This window comes from Simochromis diagramma, unplaced genomic scaffold (assembly GCF_900408965.1).
Source record: "Simochromis diagramma unplaced genomic scaffold, fSimDia1.1 OVJJ01000205.1, whole genome shotgun sequence".
Classification (NCBI taxonomy): Eukaryota; Metazoa; Chordata; class Actinopteri; order Cichliformes; family Cichlidae; genus Simochromis; species Simochromis diagramma.
Window position 1 is genome coordinate 3,597,817 of NW_024386782.1, and position 15,865 is coordinate 3,613,681.

The 15,865-nt window shown below is 41.4% G+C and overlaps 1 protein-coding gene across 2 annotated transcripts; it reads left to right on the top strand.

Moving 5' to 3' along the window:
• The first annotated feature begins 1,165 nt into the window (after positions 1-1,165).
• On the top strand, positions 1,166-9,796 carry LOC120724535 (neurturin). 2 transcript variants are annotated; one of them, XM_040016773.1, is made up of 3 exons: positions 1,166-1,278; positions 6,934-7,243; positions 7,741-9,796. In XM_040016773.1, the coding sequence occupies exons 2-3, from the start codon at positions 6,961-6,963 to the stop codon at positions 8,181-8,183; spliced, it is 726 nt and encodes a 241-aa protein (XP_039872707.1). In that variant the 5' UTR covers positions 1,166-1,278; positions 6,934-6,960; the 3' UTR covers positions 8,184-9,796. The 2 variants fall into 2 exon arrangements, with proteins under 2 accessions (XP_039872707.1, XP_039872704.1); XM_040016770.1 differs by lacking the exon at positions 1,166-1,278 and having other exon boundaries at positions 6,872-7,243.
• Positions 9,797-15,865: the final 6,069 nt, after the last annotated feature.

Consider the following 15,865-nt stretch of genomic DNA (forward strand, 5'->3'; position numbering starts at 1 on the left):
ACCCCACACACCTGAAGCATTTCCCCCCGTGGATAGGGTATTTATTTAGATTACAGTGTGGCGCGCCTGATACCTTCCAAAAACACAACCATCTGCTCCTCATTTGCCACTCAAGGCTAAAATACTGTATTGGAGGGGATGTGGATGTGATCGTGAACAACAACATCAATGGGTTTATCTCCAGCCAGCTGTAGATTGGGTTATCATGAAATACCTCTGCTGTGATAATTCTGTTTACTCGGAGTTTATGTTGTCTTAGCCCCCTTTAAACCAATTGTGAACTTTCTTAATTCCCACTAAAAGATTGGAAGACACTCGTTTTAGCAGACCCCGCTAAACTGCACTGATCTGCCCATTTGAGGCTATTACCAATTGCCTGCTTAAGATGGCACGCTCTCTTGCGGCAGAAGGTAAATGTAAGCCTTTACTCAGGCCAAAGCATCCTTTAGTGCTTCTGGAGAGAGATTATCATGTCAGGAGTAATCCGACTCGGCCCACAAGCACAACTATGGAGGAGGAGCATGAGTTGAAGGGGAAGGCACTCAGAGGCATCGGAGAAGCTCTGTGCTCCACTTACGGTAACTACACTCTCCCTCCTCACCCTAACCCATCTTCACGACCCACAGAGTTGTTCTTGCTTGAGCTGAAGAGGAGACCTGCTGCTGGAAAAAAAAGGGTAAGGAAATGTGCATTATCCTTCATCGGTGTTGTTCCTTGGAGAAAAAATAATCATAAGGCAATGGAAATTCACAGAAATTCACAACAGATGTGATAAAAGTAAAGAAATCTGTAAGATCTGCTTATTACATGCCACCGTACCCTGGTTCTGCTCTGTTCTCCCATTTTAAGGTTCAAGTTTGCAAAGAAGACCACCAGTTCTGTATGGGGAAGCATGAAGACATGAGTTTTCTGAAGTAAAACTGACCACTCAGTGGCTTCTCTAAACATCCAGCTCTCCTCTTTTTGGATGGATCAGGCTGAATGCCATGAAATGCATGCTTATATTCAGAGGAATGCTGATTCTGATCTTTGCAACTTAAAAGATTTCTATGGAAGTGCAAATATGATAGAAGAATAATACACCCTTGGCTTGAATCAAGTCAGGACACCTCCCCTACTTGCAGGCACAGGGAGTTGTGATGATTTTTAGAAAACAAGCAGGAGTACTGTCCTCACTCCTCGCCTGTGATGATGATGGACTTACCCAGCCAGCACTCGCCTGTGGAGGTCAGCTGAAGACGACGCCACACAGCTAAGTCTGGATTAGCCGGCCGAACGGTAAGGACACCACATCTTCTTTTGTTAGTCTAAGCCAGCAGCTTATGAGGAAGGCGTTAGGTGCTGCTGACAGAGATGGCTCTCCAAGTGCTGGGGTGGCAGAAAACACACGTTATCCGTGTCAATAAGTGGCTCCTCGGTAGAGCCACATGACAATAGCGCACTACGGCCTGTCACAAAATGCTTGCAGAGCAGTAACCGCTCACTGGTGGCAAAAGGGGGTATCCCGTGTTGCTGGAAGAGCAAAAAGAAAAATAAATTAGCACTCTGAAATTTCTTGCAACCTCTCAACACTCAGAAGAGTTTATTTTGCGAGGGAGGAATATTTTTCTTTGCCTGTCATTTGCCCAACATGGTGGTTTGCCGCACTCCAAATACACGCTCCTTTAAAAAAAACTTAGTTCCCTACTTAGACTTGATAAGAAACTGGGATTTTGGCTAATTATTTTTTTGTATTAATCATTTCAGGGATTTCCGCACCTTTAATAGTTTAAATAATTAAGAAGATCAGGATCACAATAGAGGCGCTTGATGACACTCATCCTTGGCATTTTTTACTGAACTGATGATCCCTTTTGCACTAAGCCCATATCATACATGGAGATTATACTGTATCTGGCTGTGCTCCGAGAGGAGGGATAGCGGCTAAGCCTAAAGTCAGTTGAGCTGTTCAACTTTCATAACCTCCCAAAGCTGCTCATATAAACTGATGGGGAAGCTGAACACATGTACTATTCCTCATTGCCTCAGTACATACGTGCTGCATGCATATAATGCAGACACTGCTAGCCTAAAGAAAGTATGGTCAATAAATGCAAAATCTCAACATATTTTGGATGTTTGTACTTGCTTGTGCTTGCTGGCGTGGGTCATACTCGAAAGTGGTATTCAGTGTGTGCCAGATGGCCGCCAGCCTTTTGTAAAAGCAACATCAACATGTTTAACATGGGTTTAGAGGTGATGTTGTTGTGCTAAAAGAGGATCCGACAGAGACAAATTAAGAGCCAGGATAGACTCTTTAGAAAGTAGCTGAGACGCGCATAAAAAAAATAATGAGGCAACGTTGTGTTTCTCTGCCAAGAACAATGCAATCGCTTCACATCAAAAGGGTGATTCAAATGTCTGCACTGCACTTGGACTCTCTCCTCCCATAACAGCACAGGCCAGAAATACTGAGACAGGTGTCAAATGTGCATCTTTAAATCTACCTTCACCTCACTCCTCAATAATCCTGCTTTAACAGCAATAGGTATGAGTTGTGCGATTCCGTGCTAAGCCGTTGGGTCACTGGATTAATCCGTATCTAATCCAGGGGACCCGATAGTAGGCCTTCTAAAATAAAATTGAAACTTTTTAAGCCACTTACCCAAATCCAGTGGATGAAAAAGGATACCAGAATCGTGTTTAAAATTCAAAGAATGTGACCAAAAATTGTCACAACTTTTCCGGCATTGCTCAAAAGCTCCCCTTTTTGCTCAATAATGAACATCAGCTTTCTAGCTAACAAGGAACAGGCTTGTTTTGATTATCCCATGGTCTCTGAGTGACAGAGCACGAGCCAACCGATGTGGCTACCAGCAAAATTACACCACAGGCTTTTTTTGGTTGCATTAGAACCGGGGCCGGATATAGAACAGCCAATCCTGGCTCTGAAATCCCACTTTATTTTACAACCTCTTAGCCCACCCTGGTGCCACCACAACAAAGCTGACTCACCAAGTTTGTCACTTTTCTTCTTCATTATTCTGGCATTTTGTAGGCAGGTTGGGATTTAGTGGTGGAAGAGCCTGCAGGTGCTCATTCTCTGTGGACCTTGCATGCTGGGCTAACCTCTGAGCTAGAGGTGTCTGACGGATTAATACGGACACACACACACAGAGCGAGACCTGTGCTCTGCCACCAACACTGAAGCCAGGTGTTAACCCACGTGACTGCAGATAAAGCCGGCAGGCATTAGTGCTAATCCCGCCCTGATCTTTGGAATATGTCCCTATTACCTCCCCAAGCACTCTCTAGCTGTCCCCAGGTCTCCTGATGGTCACTTAAGAGGGAAAAGACAAGACAAAGCCTCTCTAGGACTCCAAAAAGCACGTTGTTTCTTTGCAGCAACATAGTAGGTGCCTTTCCCACTCTTTGGTTTGCTACTGCTATCTTACGATTGCAGGTATTTACGGGGTGTGTTCAGAGTAATACAGAGACAGCCAGTCACATGGCTCCAGCGAAGCCGCAGCTCACGGTGCATTAACAGTGCTCTGTAGGCACAGGCCTCACGTTTATGCAGTGGCAAACACACTGTGGTTAGACCTGGAGAGATTTCTTGATATCAAGAAACAGCAAGATGATATAAGAAAGATAATCTAGTGTCATGTGATGGAGCTGCTGATTTTAGCATGTGTACACCATAGAAGTGAAGTGGGTGTCTGGCCAACAATTGAAGGTTGTACTTTGTCTAAATTTCTAGACAAGCATGCGTCAGATGACTGGGAAAGAGTGAAACCACGCAACTGCTGTACGTGTGTGTTTATGGTATGTATGAGTCACAGAGAGAAAGGGAGACAGGGTGAAACAGAAGAGGCTGTATTTAGAGAATATATAGGAACAAATGCTGCTGCATGGTGAGACATTGAAGTTGGTATCTGCTTCCTTTTTTTTCCAGCACAAAGACGCTCTTCATTTTTGCTGTCTGTGATCTTCTGTCACAATGACCGTGTCTCACTGGTCTCGATCCAGACTGGCTGACAGGAAAGCCCCCCTATCTGCTGTCTTCATTCAAAAGTAAAAACCACAAACGCCGCTTATCCCCATTTTGACAGATCTCTACTTCATCCGTAGGCTGTGACATTCTGTTGAGTGTCTCCTTCTGGCCAGAGAAGGAGGGGTTTGACACGGGTGCCATGCTGCTATATAATTACATTACCACCAGCTTAGAAGCACCAAGGCCACTGACCCAATTATTCCCCGAAAACGTCGATTTTATTGTGTCATTTGAAAGAATGCGATCTTTCAGATCATCAACAAGAGCTCAGTTGATCGCTGCAGATCGGCCTCCAACTGCGCCATGCGTGCATGCATGCGTTAGAGAATACATAATGTCTCGGGAATGGCTTTGACAGACTTAAGCATTTCTGGATGAACAGTTCACTTTCATGGTTTGCCTCAGACACGTTAAGAGCCTTCTGGGACTGTTTTCTCTCTGCTGGTAGCTCTTCAGGTGACATATGGCCCAGAGCAAATGTCAGGTGTGCTATCACTCCCACACTCTCTCTAGAATCACAAAATCCTCATTTCCGGCCGTTTCCATGGCTTCAGACTGTTTTCTCATCGTAAATAGAAGATTTTATCCCTTTGTTTTGGGCCTGACACAATCAACCGGCCTTCATATGCACACACTGGAGCATGCATGGGCATATCATGATGCTTTGTGAGGACCAGACATGTTGTGTGGGAGCTGGTTTAGTTGTTTTTGCGAGTCATCTGCACTTTTATACCTCTGTTTGAGGATGAGTTTTCCTTCTGCTACAGAGTCCTAAGGGCTTCCACTATATCCTCTCTGCATTTACTGCTCTTCTCTGTTTGCTAGGGAACAAAAAAAAGCAGTATTTGTCCTCAGGAAGTCAGCTACTCATTTACATATCCATTGCCCTCCCAAGAAAACGCAGGTGCCCCTTCTCTCTATCAGTAAGTGTATATATATGTCCACAGCGGTGGGGGCCAGTTACACATATTAAATGTCTGTGCTGATTAATCATCCGTGAACATCTGAACAAGCTGCAGTGTGATCCTTGGCACTTTTATTGGCGCCAATTGACTGCAGATGTGACTAATGTGTTTCTGAGTGGTGCAATTATGACAATCAAAGTGTCTTCAGGGACATGAGATCAGTGCTTGATGATGAATCTCCATCCAGTGGCAGAGACAGTGGAAGACTTATCTGTTCTTTACGAGGTAATTGTTTTATCAGGATGAGCCACGGAGGCTGAGGACACCGATGCATCTCTGCCATGTGAAATCGCTAACTCCATGGATTAATAACTGCCCCAAATTGGCCTATTAATAGCATAGGAAAACAAAGCTCTCATCCTTAGCTGTGTAGAGTAGAAAACGGCTTCATTTAAACTGAGAATTCCACAAGTTAATGCCTGGTGGACCGAGCTCTCTGCCATTAGAGTTTGGGGTCAAACCAATAGAAACAAAATGAAAGTTCCCATTTAGGCCTCCATATATAACTTCTGAGGCCTTCGCAGGCGAGAAACAAGCGTCAGACATATGGCCAGTCAGTGAGTAACATTCGGCCACAGCTACCACGCCACCTCCATGTTTGATTTACTTAGACTGTGTGTCAATTGAGGTTGCTAGGTGAAATGTTTGACTTTCAAATGATTGTCGTCGTACCCCTTCATTGTGCAGAAGCCGCTTACCACGTCAAACACATATGGAATTATGAGTGATGACTCAAGCTTTGGCTGATATGACTGGTTATACCTGTTTATATGCTGTTTGCACCATTGCAGCTCATGCGCACAGTCCCTTTCTATTTTCCATCTGTGTTGTCCGAATCACGCAGATGCAGAGGAGTGCAGGGAATTTTCAACCACCATGAGAAAACTGCAATGCTCCTACTGTTTTTGTCTCTGTCCTGTGATCTATAGGAGTTGCTGACTTTTAGAGAAAACACTTATTTTAGAGTTTTGTTTCTATAAAATATCGGGCAACCATGCAACATGTTTTCTTATTGTAAACAATCCGACTGCCTGCATACATTCCCCTGCAGAATCCGGCCTGGCAAAGCACTTTCTAAAGCTGGTCTGGATTTGCTGTTAGTCACTGCCAGTGTACTGTTTCCGGCTCTGGGGGAATGCTTTGCTCATTGCTGACAAGATGTGAAGAGAACAAAGCAGTGGGCTTGTAAAAATATATATATATATATATACCAGTGGTTTGACATTAAGGGAAAAAAGAAAACATGGCACATAAGTCCTCCAAATTGAGTTTTGTGGCTGCAGTGTTGCTGCATCTGTTGGAAGGGAGGGAAGATAAAAGGGTATACAAGCTTGCACGTCCTATCATACATAGAATTCCAAATAGGTGTGGTTGAGACATTGTAAAGGAAGGAATGTGTTTTCCCTCTTTTCAAAGGTTTTTTGGGGAGGTTTTAGAAATTGGGGGTGGAGGCGACTCAGATGCTCATTCTCATCAGGTATTTTTATAAATTATTTTCTGCAGGTTTGCAGGGGTTGCATCCCGTTTGTCTTCAGCTCAAATAAGGAATGGCAGTCGTGTTGTTTTTCCTTTTTTCTACTTTTTTCACTTTCCCAGGCTGCAGTGATACAACTTTAAACACACATCTGCATTCTTGGGTGTCAGCGAGTGATGTCGAGCTCACAGATCGTGACCTCACTTATAGTGAGAATGAGCTGGCAGCAGAATCAGAGAAAGTAAACCGGTGGTAAATTAAAAGCCCCGCCGCAGAAGCCTCACTCGAGAGAAGTAGATTTGTGGAAAGGTCGCAGAAATGTGATGGTGGTAGATATAGCAGTTTCGACACTGATGTGTCTGTGCTTTAACGTGACAAGTTCAAAAGTACATGGCTGAAGGCGTGACTGTTTAAACATGTCTGATGTTGCACACTTTGCCTCTCTCTCGCTCTCTCCGCAGAGTTTCAATGCTCCTCCACGTTCTAAGATGAAGTTATGGAAAGGTGCTACTTTTGCCTTCATGCTCTGTGCTGCAGCCCTGTCCACCATCCTCATTAGAAACATGGCCACCATCAGACAGTTCAAGCTTAACACAAAATACCCATCTTCACCCTCGTCGAGACCGTCTGCATTATTAGAATCAGCATCCAAGACCTCACCGCCATCATCGTCATCGCCCTCCTCAGAATCAAGGCCAGTGCCCCAACAGATGGGTGATCTGCATCGGAGGAAACGCTCAACAGACGACATGAAATCTTTCCTCTCAGAGTGTAAGATAAGCTGTAGTTTTCATCTTCACAAGCTTGTGAAAGGGTTCCGACAAAACACTCAGCACCTGACTCTGTTGCTTACGGAGCAGGTTTAACTGTTCACACACTGATGTCAGTTAGCACCGGTCATAGTTCACCGGTTCTCCACAGAACATCTCCAACCTCTAAGATGATGGTCTTTTTTTACCTCACATGGCAACAGTGACAGACATTCATCAACAAACCTCGCTCTGTGGAACTTAAACACTTTCTGTTTAGCTAGCGCTGATAAGGATAGTTTGTTGCTGTTACGATAGATAACATTTTTGTAGTCCTCTGTTTGCACCTGACTTTGATTTCCATGCCAACGTCAGTGCATTATCTATGTGAGCCATCTGTTCTGTTGACATTTCTGATTGTTGAAAATGTTAGACACAAAATTACACAGAAACCAGATAATCCCCCCTCATGACCTATCAATAACACTTTCTGTTGATTTATTCCCCTTTTTTTGTCAGTTACCATGATGTTGCAGAGCTTCACCGAGGGCGAGCTTCAGCACATGGTCGGAACTGTGCTAGAAACTAAGCGAAGGAAGAGCCGGCGGCTTGCTAAGACCCAGGGCCGCAGGACTAAAAGGGCCCGAAAGCCCAAGCTGTGCACCGTCAGGACACTCGAAGTGAAAGTTAATGAACTGGGTCTCGAATATAAGAGCGAAGAGACTGTGCGGCTGCGCTACTGCAGTGGCAAATGCGATAAACACCGGGAAAACTATGACATGGTCATGAAGCACATGATGACAGTGGGCTTCAGAGAGAAGGGCCGCAGGGACAAAGTTAGCATTCAGCCCTGCTGCCGACCGACTGCATTTGAGGACTTTACCGTCCTGGACACAACAGTAAACCCCAGCCGCTATCGGAACATACACAACGTATCTGCAAAGAACTGCGGATGTGTATGACCCAGAGATATGGACTTCTTTATGCTGCTCTCTCTCTCTGATGGAAGAGTCATGGTTGCTGTTAACAGAAAATCTATGGAGTATAAACTCAATGAGAGGAAGATGTGAATATGTTCCTGGATGCTCCAAAGCAGCTTTTTAAAAAAATAATAATTTTTTTTTTTTTTTTGTTGGACAGATAGACTATGGCATTTGACCATCAGTCTTCACAAGCTGAGACAGTGTCACGTGGACACCAAGACTTGACATGTACAAAGGCAGACAATGGCTGCTTAAATCACAAGTTTTTATCTTTTCTATCCATGTAGTAACACTGTAAACTGTGGTGTAACAACAATGTAGCAAGGTTTTGTTTGTGATGTCATATTTCAGTAGTAAATGAAACAGATTATGATTTATAAGCTGTAGGGGACCAGATCAGTGCTGTAACTGGACTTCATTCCCACCGGTGTTAATCACAGGACACTTCAGCCTCGTGGCCTGATTATAATGTTTTGTGATCTGGCTTAAAGCGTGTTGTTATTACAGGCCATGACTTTGGTTCCCTACTTCTATGCAATGTTACTAACTGCAGTGTTATTACACAGGTAAAAGAAAAAAGTGTTACTGATTAGAATTTGCTAATGCAAATCTATAGCTCCAGGTTTCATGCCCACGTTAAAAACTCCAGTGTATGTCGATTTGTGTTGAATAACAGCAACAGAGCAATTTAAACATTTCACACATCTGCTCTCTTGAGTTCTACTTTCTCAAAACACCCCAGTCTAAAATACGCAATTACCCATAATTTTCAGGAATTATTTTCCCCAAATAATTGCCATAACACACCAAGTCAAATCAACACGCGCGGGAATCCACAAAGTTACATTCATAAACATCGCACGTATCAGGTTGCCGGTGATATAACCCGTTTCATTTTTGTCTCTGGGTGTCATTTGTGAATGTTTACACTTGCACGGTCATTAGCTAATTTGAGAAGCAGGTGTAAAAGAGAAAAATGGTTTTAGTGAAAAACTAAAAACTTGGCAAAGTAGATGCTGGGATCTGAAGTGATGTTCGCACCTCTCCATAAAACCATGTAACCTTTCTAATCCAAAACCCACAGTACAGCCTTCCACTGGCCCTTCAAATGCCTCCTTTGTTGTATTGCCTGGTTGACTTTTAGGGGAGAAAAAGCTGTTGAAATGAATCATTAAGCATCTTTTTCACCTTCGCCGATTTTTGTTTGGTTTGAACCCATAGCAACTGGCTGAAGTAAAAACACATTATGTCTGTCTGTTTTTTTTCCTTTTGACTTTTTTTTTTTTTTTCCGGGAAGGTGAAATGGAGATGCGGTGCATCTTTTTTTGTTGTTCTTATTGTATTTATTTGGGAAATAAATTATGGTTTTGCATATTTATTTAGATTACCACACAGAAATGGGACAGCTTATCATCATTAAGAAACTGTGCCAAAAATGTTTATCTTACATTCTATACTGACTGCTGAATAAATATAATTTCAGACGTATGGATGTTCATCGTTTCTCCCAAGTCACTGATTTTGGGGGTGTCAAATATTCTGTACTCAGATTGTATTTAAAATAGAAAATAAATAAAACAATAAACTTTCAATGTATCACCCTCTTGATAATTGCAGAAAGGTGTAGTCTTTGGTGAAGGCAGGATTGGCTTATGATCATATTACAAGAAATAAAGTAGCAGATTAAATATGCAGCGCCACTGTCATGATATTGTATACAGTGCTCTGTGAAAGCAAAAAGAAAATTCTGTTTTTAAATGATCATTTCATGTATTAAAGGGAAAAAAAAGCTACACAAACCTTCCTGCCCAATGTTGAAGTAAATTGCTCCCTAAACCTAATGAGTGGTTGTGCCACCCTTGGCAGCAAGAACTACAATCAAGAATTTATGATAACTGGCAATGAGTTTTTCGTATCACTGTGAAGGAATTTTTGGCCTACTTTTTTTCTTGTTGTTTTAACTGTTTTAATTCAGCCACATTGGAGGGTTTTTGTGGTCTGTTTAACGTCGTGCCAGAGCATCTCAATCAAATTTAGGTCTGGACTTTGACTTGGCCACTCCAAAACCTTCCTTTTATTCTTTAGAGCCATTCAGAGGTGAACTTGTTGATATGTTCAGATTATTGTCTTGCTGAATCTAACTGAATGTGCTTGAGCTTTATGAAATGACAGCTAGACATTCACCTTCAGGATTTTGTGGAGCAGAGTTCATGGTTTCATCAATTACACTAAGCTATCCAAGCCCTGAGTGGCAAAGCAGTCCTAGATCATTACACAAGTAGCACCTTGTTTTAGGGATAATGACTTTTTATAAAATGCTGGCTAATTTTACACAAACCCTCCAAAAAGTAGCACTTTTGTCTGGTCAGTGAACATGTTTTTCCCCCCCCCCAGTCTTGTGCTTAAGGAGTAATTTTGGTTGGACAGCAACTCCGGGGAAGGTTCACCAACGCATAAAGTTTTCTCCATTTGTGGATAATGGGTCTCATCGCAGGTCCTTAGAATCCCAACGACTTAGAAATTGCTTTGTAAGCCTTTCTATGCATTTTGTATGTACTCAGGTTATCTTTGCCCATCCATTTATTCTCTAAGACGTGTCTAATTCAGGGTTGCGGGAAGGCTGGAGCCCATCCCAGCAACCATAAAACAAGAGGTGGGGTAGACCCTGTACAAGTCACCAGCCTGTCGCAGGGTAACACAAAAAGACAGACAATCATTCACATGCACATTCACACCTATGAGCAATTCAGAATCACCAGTTAACCTAACCCTACTAACTGTATGTCTTTAAACTGTGGGAGGAAGCCAGAGTACCGGCATAATAATGCACAGACATCATCCTACTAGTGTAGTCTACTATTACAATGTTTGAGATGACGTGTTTGAGATCATTAAACAATTTTTGAATGTTATCTTCCGTCTAATATTAAAATTAGTTTGATGATCTCAAACCTATAAGTGTGACAAATATGCAAAAGAACTACAAAATCTGAAGGAGTCAGTTACTTTTTCACAGCACTGTAATCTGTTATAGCAGCTCTGTGGTGCTGAACGAGGCAGCCCACAGAGCTTTCACCCAGACAGTGACAGGGAGTAACAAAACAGCAAACATTGTACTGCCTGTGAATGTATTTACTTTCAGTTATTGAGATTTAGAAAATAAAGAAAGGAAGGCCGGTCTTCATCTCAATATGAAACACTGTGGTTATAATGTTGTTTTTGTCAAAACATTAGAAAAGCACTTCACAAAAACTAAACAAAAGAGTATTAAAAACGCATCAAACACCATCCTGCCGTTAAAAAACAACATCATAATTCAGACGTGTTAATCTGAGGGACAACATAATCCCCGGCAAGATCTATTGTTTACTCCAGTCTGAGAAACCGTTTAACCAACTAGAAATAAGCTAAACTGTAAATTTGAGACCTGTTTTAAAGTTTTCAGTAGGAACTGACTGGGAGTGGAGACCCTGGAGGCAGAGTGCTGCAGAAACAGTAGTCAAGAGGAGATTTTGACGTGGGGAGAATTTAAAACACTATCAAATAATCCTCTCAGTGAAATCCCACAATTCTTTATAAGCAAGCTAGTCTTCAGGGAATGTTTTTCTCTAAGATGCATAAATGCATCCCTCCAAGCCCAGAACATTGTCTCAAGAAGTAAACTTTTTCAGGTAGAAGTAAACAACCTTACTTTTTTTTTTGACCACCATGCAGCTTTTGGTTTAGTAGAATGCTTTCTTAACACTTGAAGAGCATTTTCTTACAGGGAAATACCCTTAAAAAGTACGCTCATCTCAACGCTGTGCTGTAACTAAAACAAAACAAAACAAATTTTGTCAGTACCCGATAGTATTTCGAAAAGCAGAAAGTTTAGGTTTGGTTTTACCCAGCTTCTCAACATCTGCCTCCACTTAAATACAGTGTAGGTGGAGATAAATTTGTTTGTGCTCGTAGCATTGAAAAATCAAACAGAAAACATTGCACGCGAGAATTCATGAGAAAGAGCAGTCCAGTTATACTGGATAATCTACAGAATGGGCATAACCTTTTTCATGGGAAGGTTTTTACATAAAGGGCCCTTTATTTATTTTACAGCTTAAGGATTTCTGATGTAAAATAAATAATCCCCTAACATTTTCATTTTCACTTCTAAATGTTGACTGATGTCTTTGTTTACTCATTTTCTGTTTAGAATAAGAAACATAATAAGCATTATTATTATTAGTAGTAGTAGTAGTAGTAGCAGTACAAAATGATACTAAGTGCAGGTTTGGTTTTACTTTCAGTACGAGACTAAAAACTACACTGCAAAACTGTTAGCTAACTAGACTACACTGCAAAAAAATAGCTAACTAGCTAAGCTAATAGCTTAGCTTGTTAAATTTGGTCAGTGACAATCTTGTTAACGTATACCACATATGTAAAACAGCAGCAATATAGCTTAGCTAACCCTAAATACTATACCTTTAGTTTAAATTTAGTCCCTTGGAGGTTGACCTGGAAGCCCCATTCTGTACCGGATTTTCATGTATAGTAGTCTCTTCTCTGCTGAGTAGAGCTGTGCCCGTCTGTGACTCAGACACCAAACAGCAGTATTCAGTGGAAGAATCCAGAAAGGTAGGGCTTGTTGTCTTTTGTATACCTTGAATCCCTGTATTAGCGGGCAGCATTGTTTGCATTTATATTTGCACTCTGGTGTGCCTGCAATGTTCTGCCATGGAAAATTAAACTTGCAAGTTAAATACTGCATGAACAGCTGCTGAAATGTAGTAAACTGACAAGACTTCAGAATTGTCTCTGAGCATTTGAACAGCATTTGTCTACAGTGACAAAATCTATTATTAGATACTGAGGTATCATCTTTGTAATACAAATATCCTGTGTTTGCACTGTACATTACCATCAACCAGTTTTAGGCATCCACATCACCACAGCTTGTAGCTGAATGGCTGGGAAGATCAGTAGGCTAGGTCATGGGGTATACCCTCCAATGTAGTTACTTTAAATAAAGCATTAAGCTTGATTGCTCGATTGTTTCATCAATAGGCTAAGTAATGTTTGCATTTACTGAGCTTTTACTTGAAATTACAAACAAACCTATGTAATTTCAAATAAGTCTCTAGTGAGGCTGTGTTTAAAAAGTGAACTTTGTCTTTGTTAAGATGCTATAGCAAACTTTAATCCAACCCTATTTAAGTGTGAGCATTTGAGTATGTTTGGTCATATAATACACTGCTCAAACACTTTATTTTCACAGTATAACACAAAATCAGTTAAATCTCAGCGGTATTTATTTGTCCTGATGGGAAGCATTGACTCTGTGAGACTGTGACTCCATTTTACCTGCTTTGGTGCAGAAGACAGTGACAATAGGAGCACTGGAGGCGATGGACATAGACTGCCGTGCACCCCATATCCTACCTGATTGATTTTTCTCTAGTTTAGCTTTGTTGCACATGCAGTACGTGTGCATACGTGTCTTTCCAAGAAGGTTTCCTGTGTCTGCCAGCATAGTAAATCTAAAAACAACAATCACACTCAAAACATTGCTGCTATCCAAGTAGAGCTCGACTGAGGCTGATAATACCTCTATACTGATGTACTGCTATATCAGTACCTGCATTTATAATAGCCAATAAATGAACCTTTAAAAAGTAAAGGAGAGACGGGAGAAACACCCTTCAGCTAAGTTGTCAGTGTTGGTGTTGCATAGTTTGTCCACCAGAGGACACTGTGCAGCAACAGCCACAAACACAACAACCAACCAACTAGAGTTTCAACAAGTAATCGTTGGTAAGGGCTAATAACCACATACGTAAAACAAATGTTAGGAAAATCTGTTTATCTTTCATTTGCCTGAAAGTTTTCAGTTTTGAATCAGCAAATATGGGTAAAAATCCTACATCATTGGGTTTCTATGGTGGAGTCCTGGAACTTTGTAGGATATAGGGTTGATTGGTATTGTCTCATGTTATTGTAGGTAAAGAACAGTTGTGTTTACTATTTTTATTTGATGGGTTCACTGCTATGACTTATTGGGATTCTGAAATGGAATATCATTATTTTATTCCAGTTTACTGATGATTTTCCTGCTGTAAAAAATGTGGTTTAAGGGAATGTGGTTTAATCAGTGAAGCTAATTAAGAACAGTTCCTGAAATTCTAAATGAGCATCTGTACTGTCATGTAGGCTTTAACTTAAAGTCAGAGGGTTTCTCATGTGGCAACACGAGTGTAGTATATACTGTATTATTTTGGAAATGCACCTCTCATGGGAAGGTAATTCAAGAGCTGTATTTGTTTGAGGTATCTGCATGGTGAGCAGATGCCAGCTCTGACTTATTATGATGAACAGCGCAGTGAGGCTGTAGTGGACAGAAATCATGGTAATGTATGTCAGGTGTGCTTGTTTTGCTTAAAATTTATACTCTGGATTTCACCGTGGCTGCAAGATATCTAAAATTTAATGTGTTGTCGCCATTATTCATCCTCCGACTATCCACTAAATTAAGCAGGAAAAGCTCTTCCTGAGTTATACATGCATGAAGTGCTTGTTATACCCAGGAGACACAAATCCCAGCAAACTCCAGACGCCAAAACTTCTACAAGTTTCTGCTGGGTTTAAATGAGGCAACGCCGCCTCTTGGAGCTCATCCGTAAACCGTGATTGCAGGTATTTGAAGTTAACCGAGGAGTCGGCTTCAGTTATCTGAGTTTAGAGCTGAACAGAGACAGTTCTTAGAGATTACGCTCAGTGAAAACTTTTGTATATTTGTGAGTTAAAAAAACAAAAAAAAAAACCCTTTGGGTTTTATTTGGCCAAGCAAGCACATGTTTGAGCTTGAGTGGGACTTACTGTATTTACTACAGCTGTGGGGGTGAAATGATTTCAACAGTTTGTATTTTGAAAGATTTCTTATTTTAAAGTCAAGCTTCAGGAATAGCAGGGAAGTGCATGCCTCTGTTGCATGAAACACACAATACCCTCAAACATTTGGATGCAATTAGATCTGAAATATACAGAATTTCACCCTTGAAATGACAATCCTCACTCCAATTACCACCACAGTGAAGAGAAAAACTTCATGCATGTTGTATTTACATTGTTTTCTTTCTGCAGTTTCCTGATCGCTTCTCATACACTGCGCCCTCAAAAATGTGCTTAAAAATGTTTATAGCTGCACTGAAAAAGAATCTGTACCTCTGACATAAACAGATATTTCCGCTACTTACCACTTCAGCAAATGGACGTCAAACCAAAGCGCCTGCACATGCATCCGCAGCAGAGAACTGGAAGACCTGCAGGAAAGAAATGTTGATAGCTGCTTAATCAAAGCAACACTGGTGAGAAATGTAAACTACATAATGACACATGGCACCCATTTGATCACAAAGTATGATTAATCTAGAGGAATCTGTAACACTCCTGCACCGTGGTTTGACATTTTCAGAGAAATAATCATTACAGCTATTTGTTTTTCCTTGTGTGATTTCATGGAGCGTTAAAAGAAGGTTAGACTTCGGGCCAGCGGGAGGTAATTAAAGTCCAAATTGAAAGAAGGGAAGCCTCCTGCCGACAGCTAAGTAAAACCGAACCAAGAAGATGTTGAGCGACGCTCAGTTAAACCATTTTAACCGCCATAATCCCTCCTTAATGTCGCC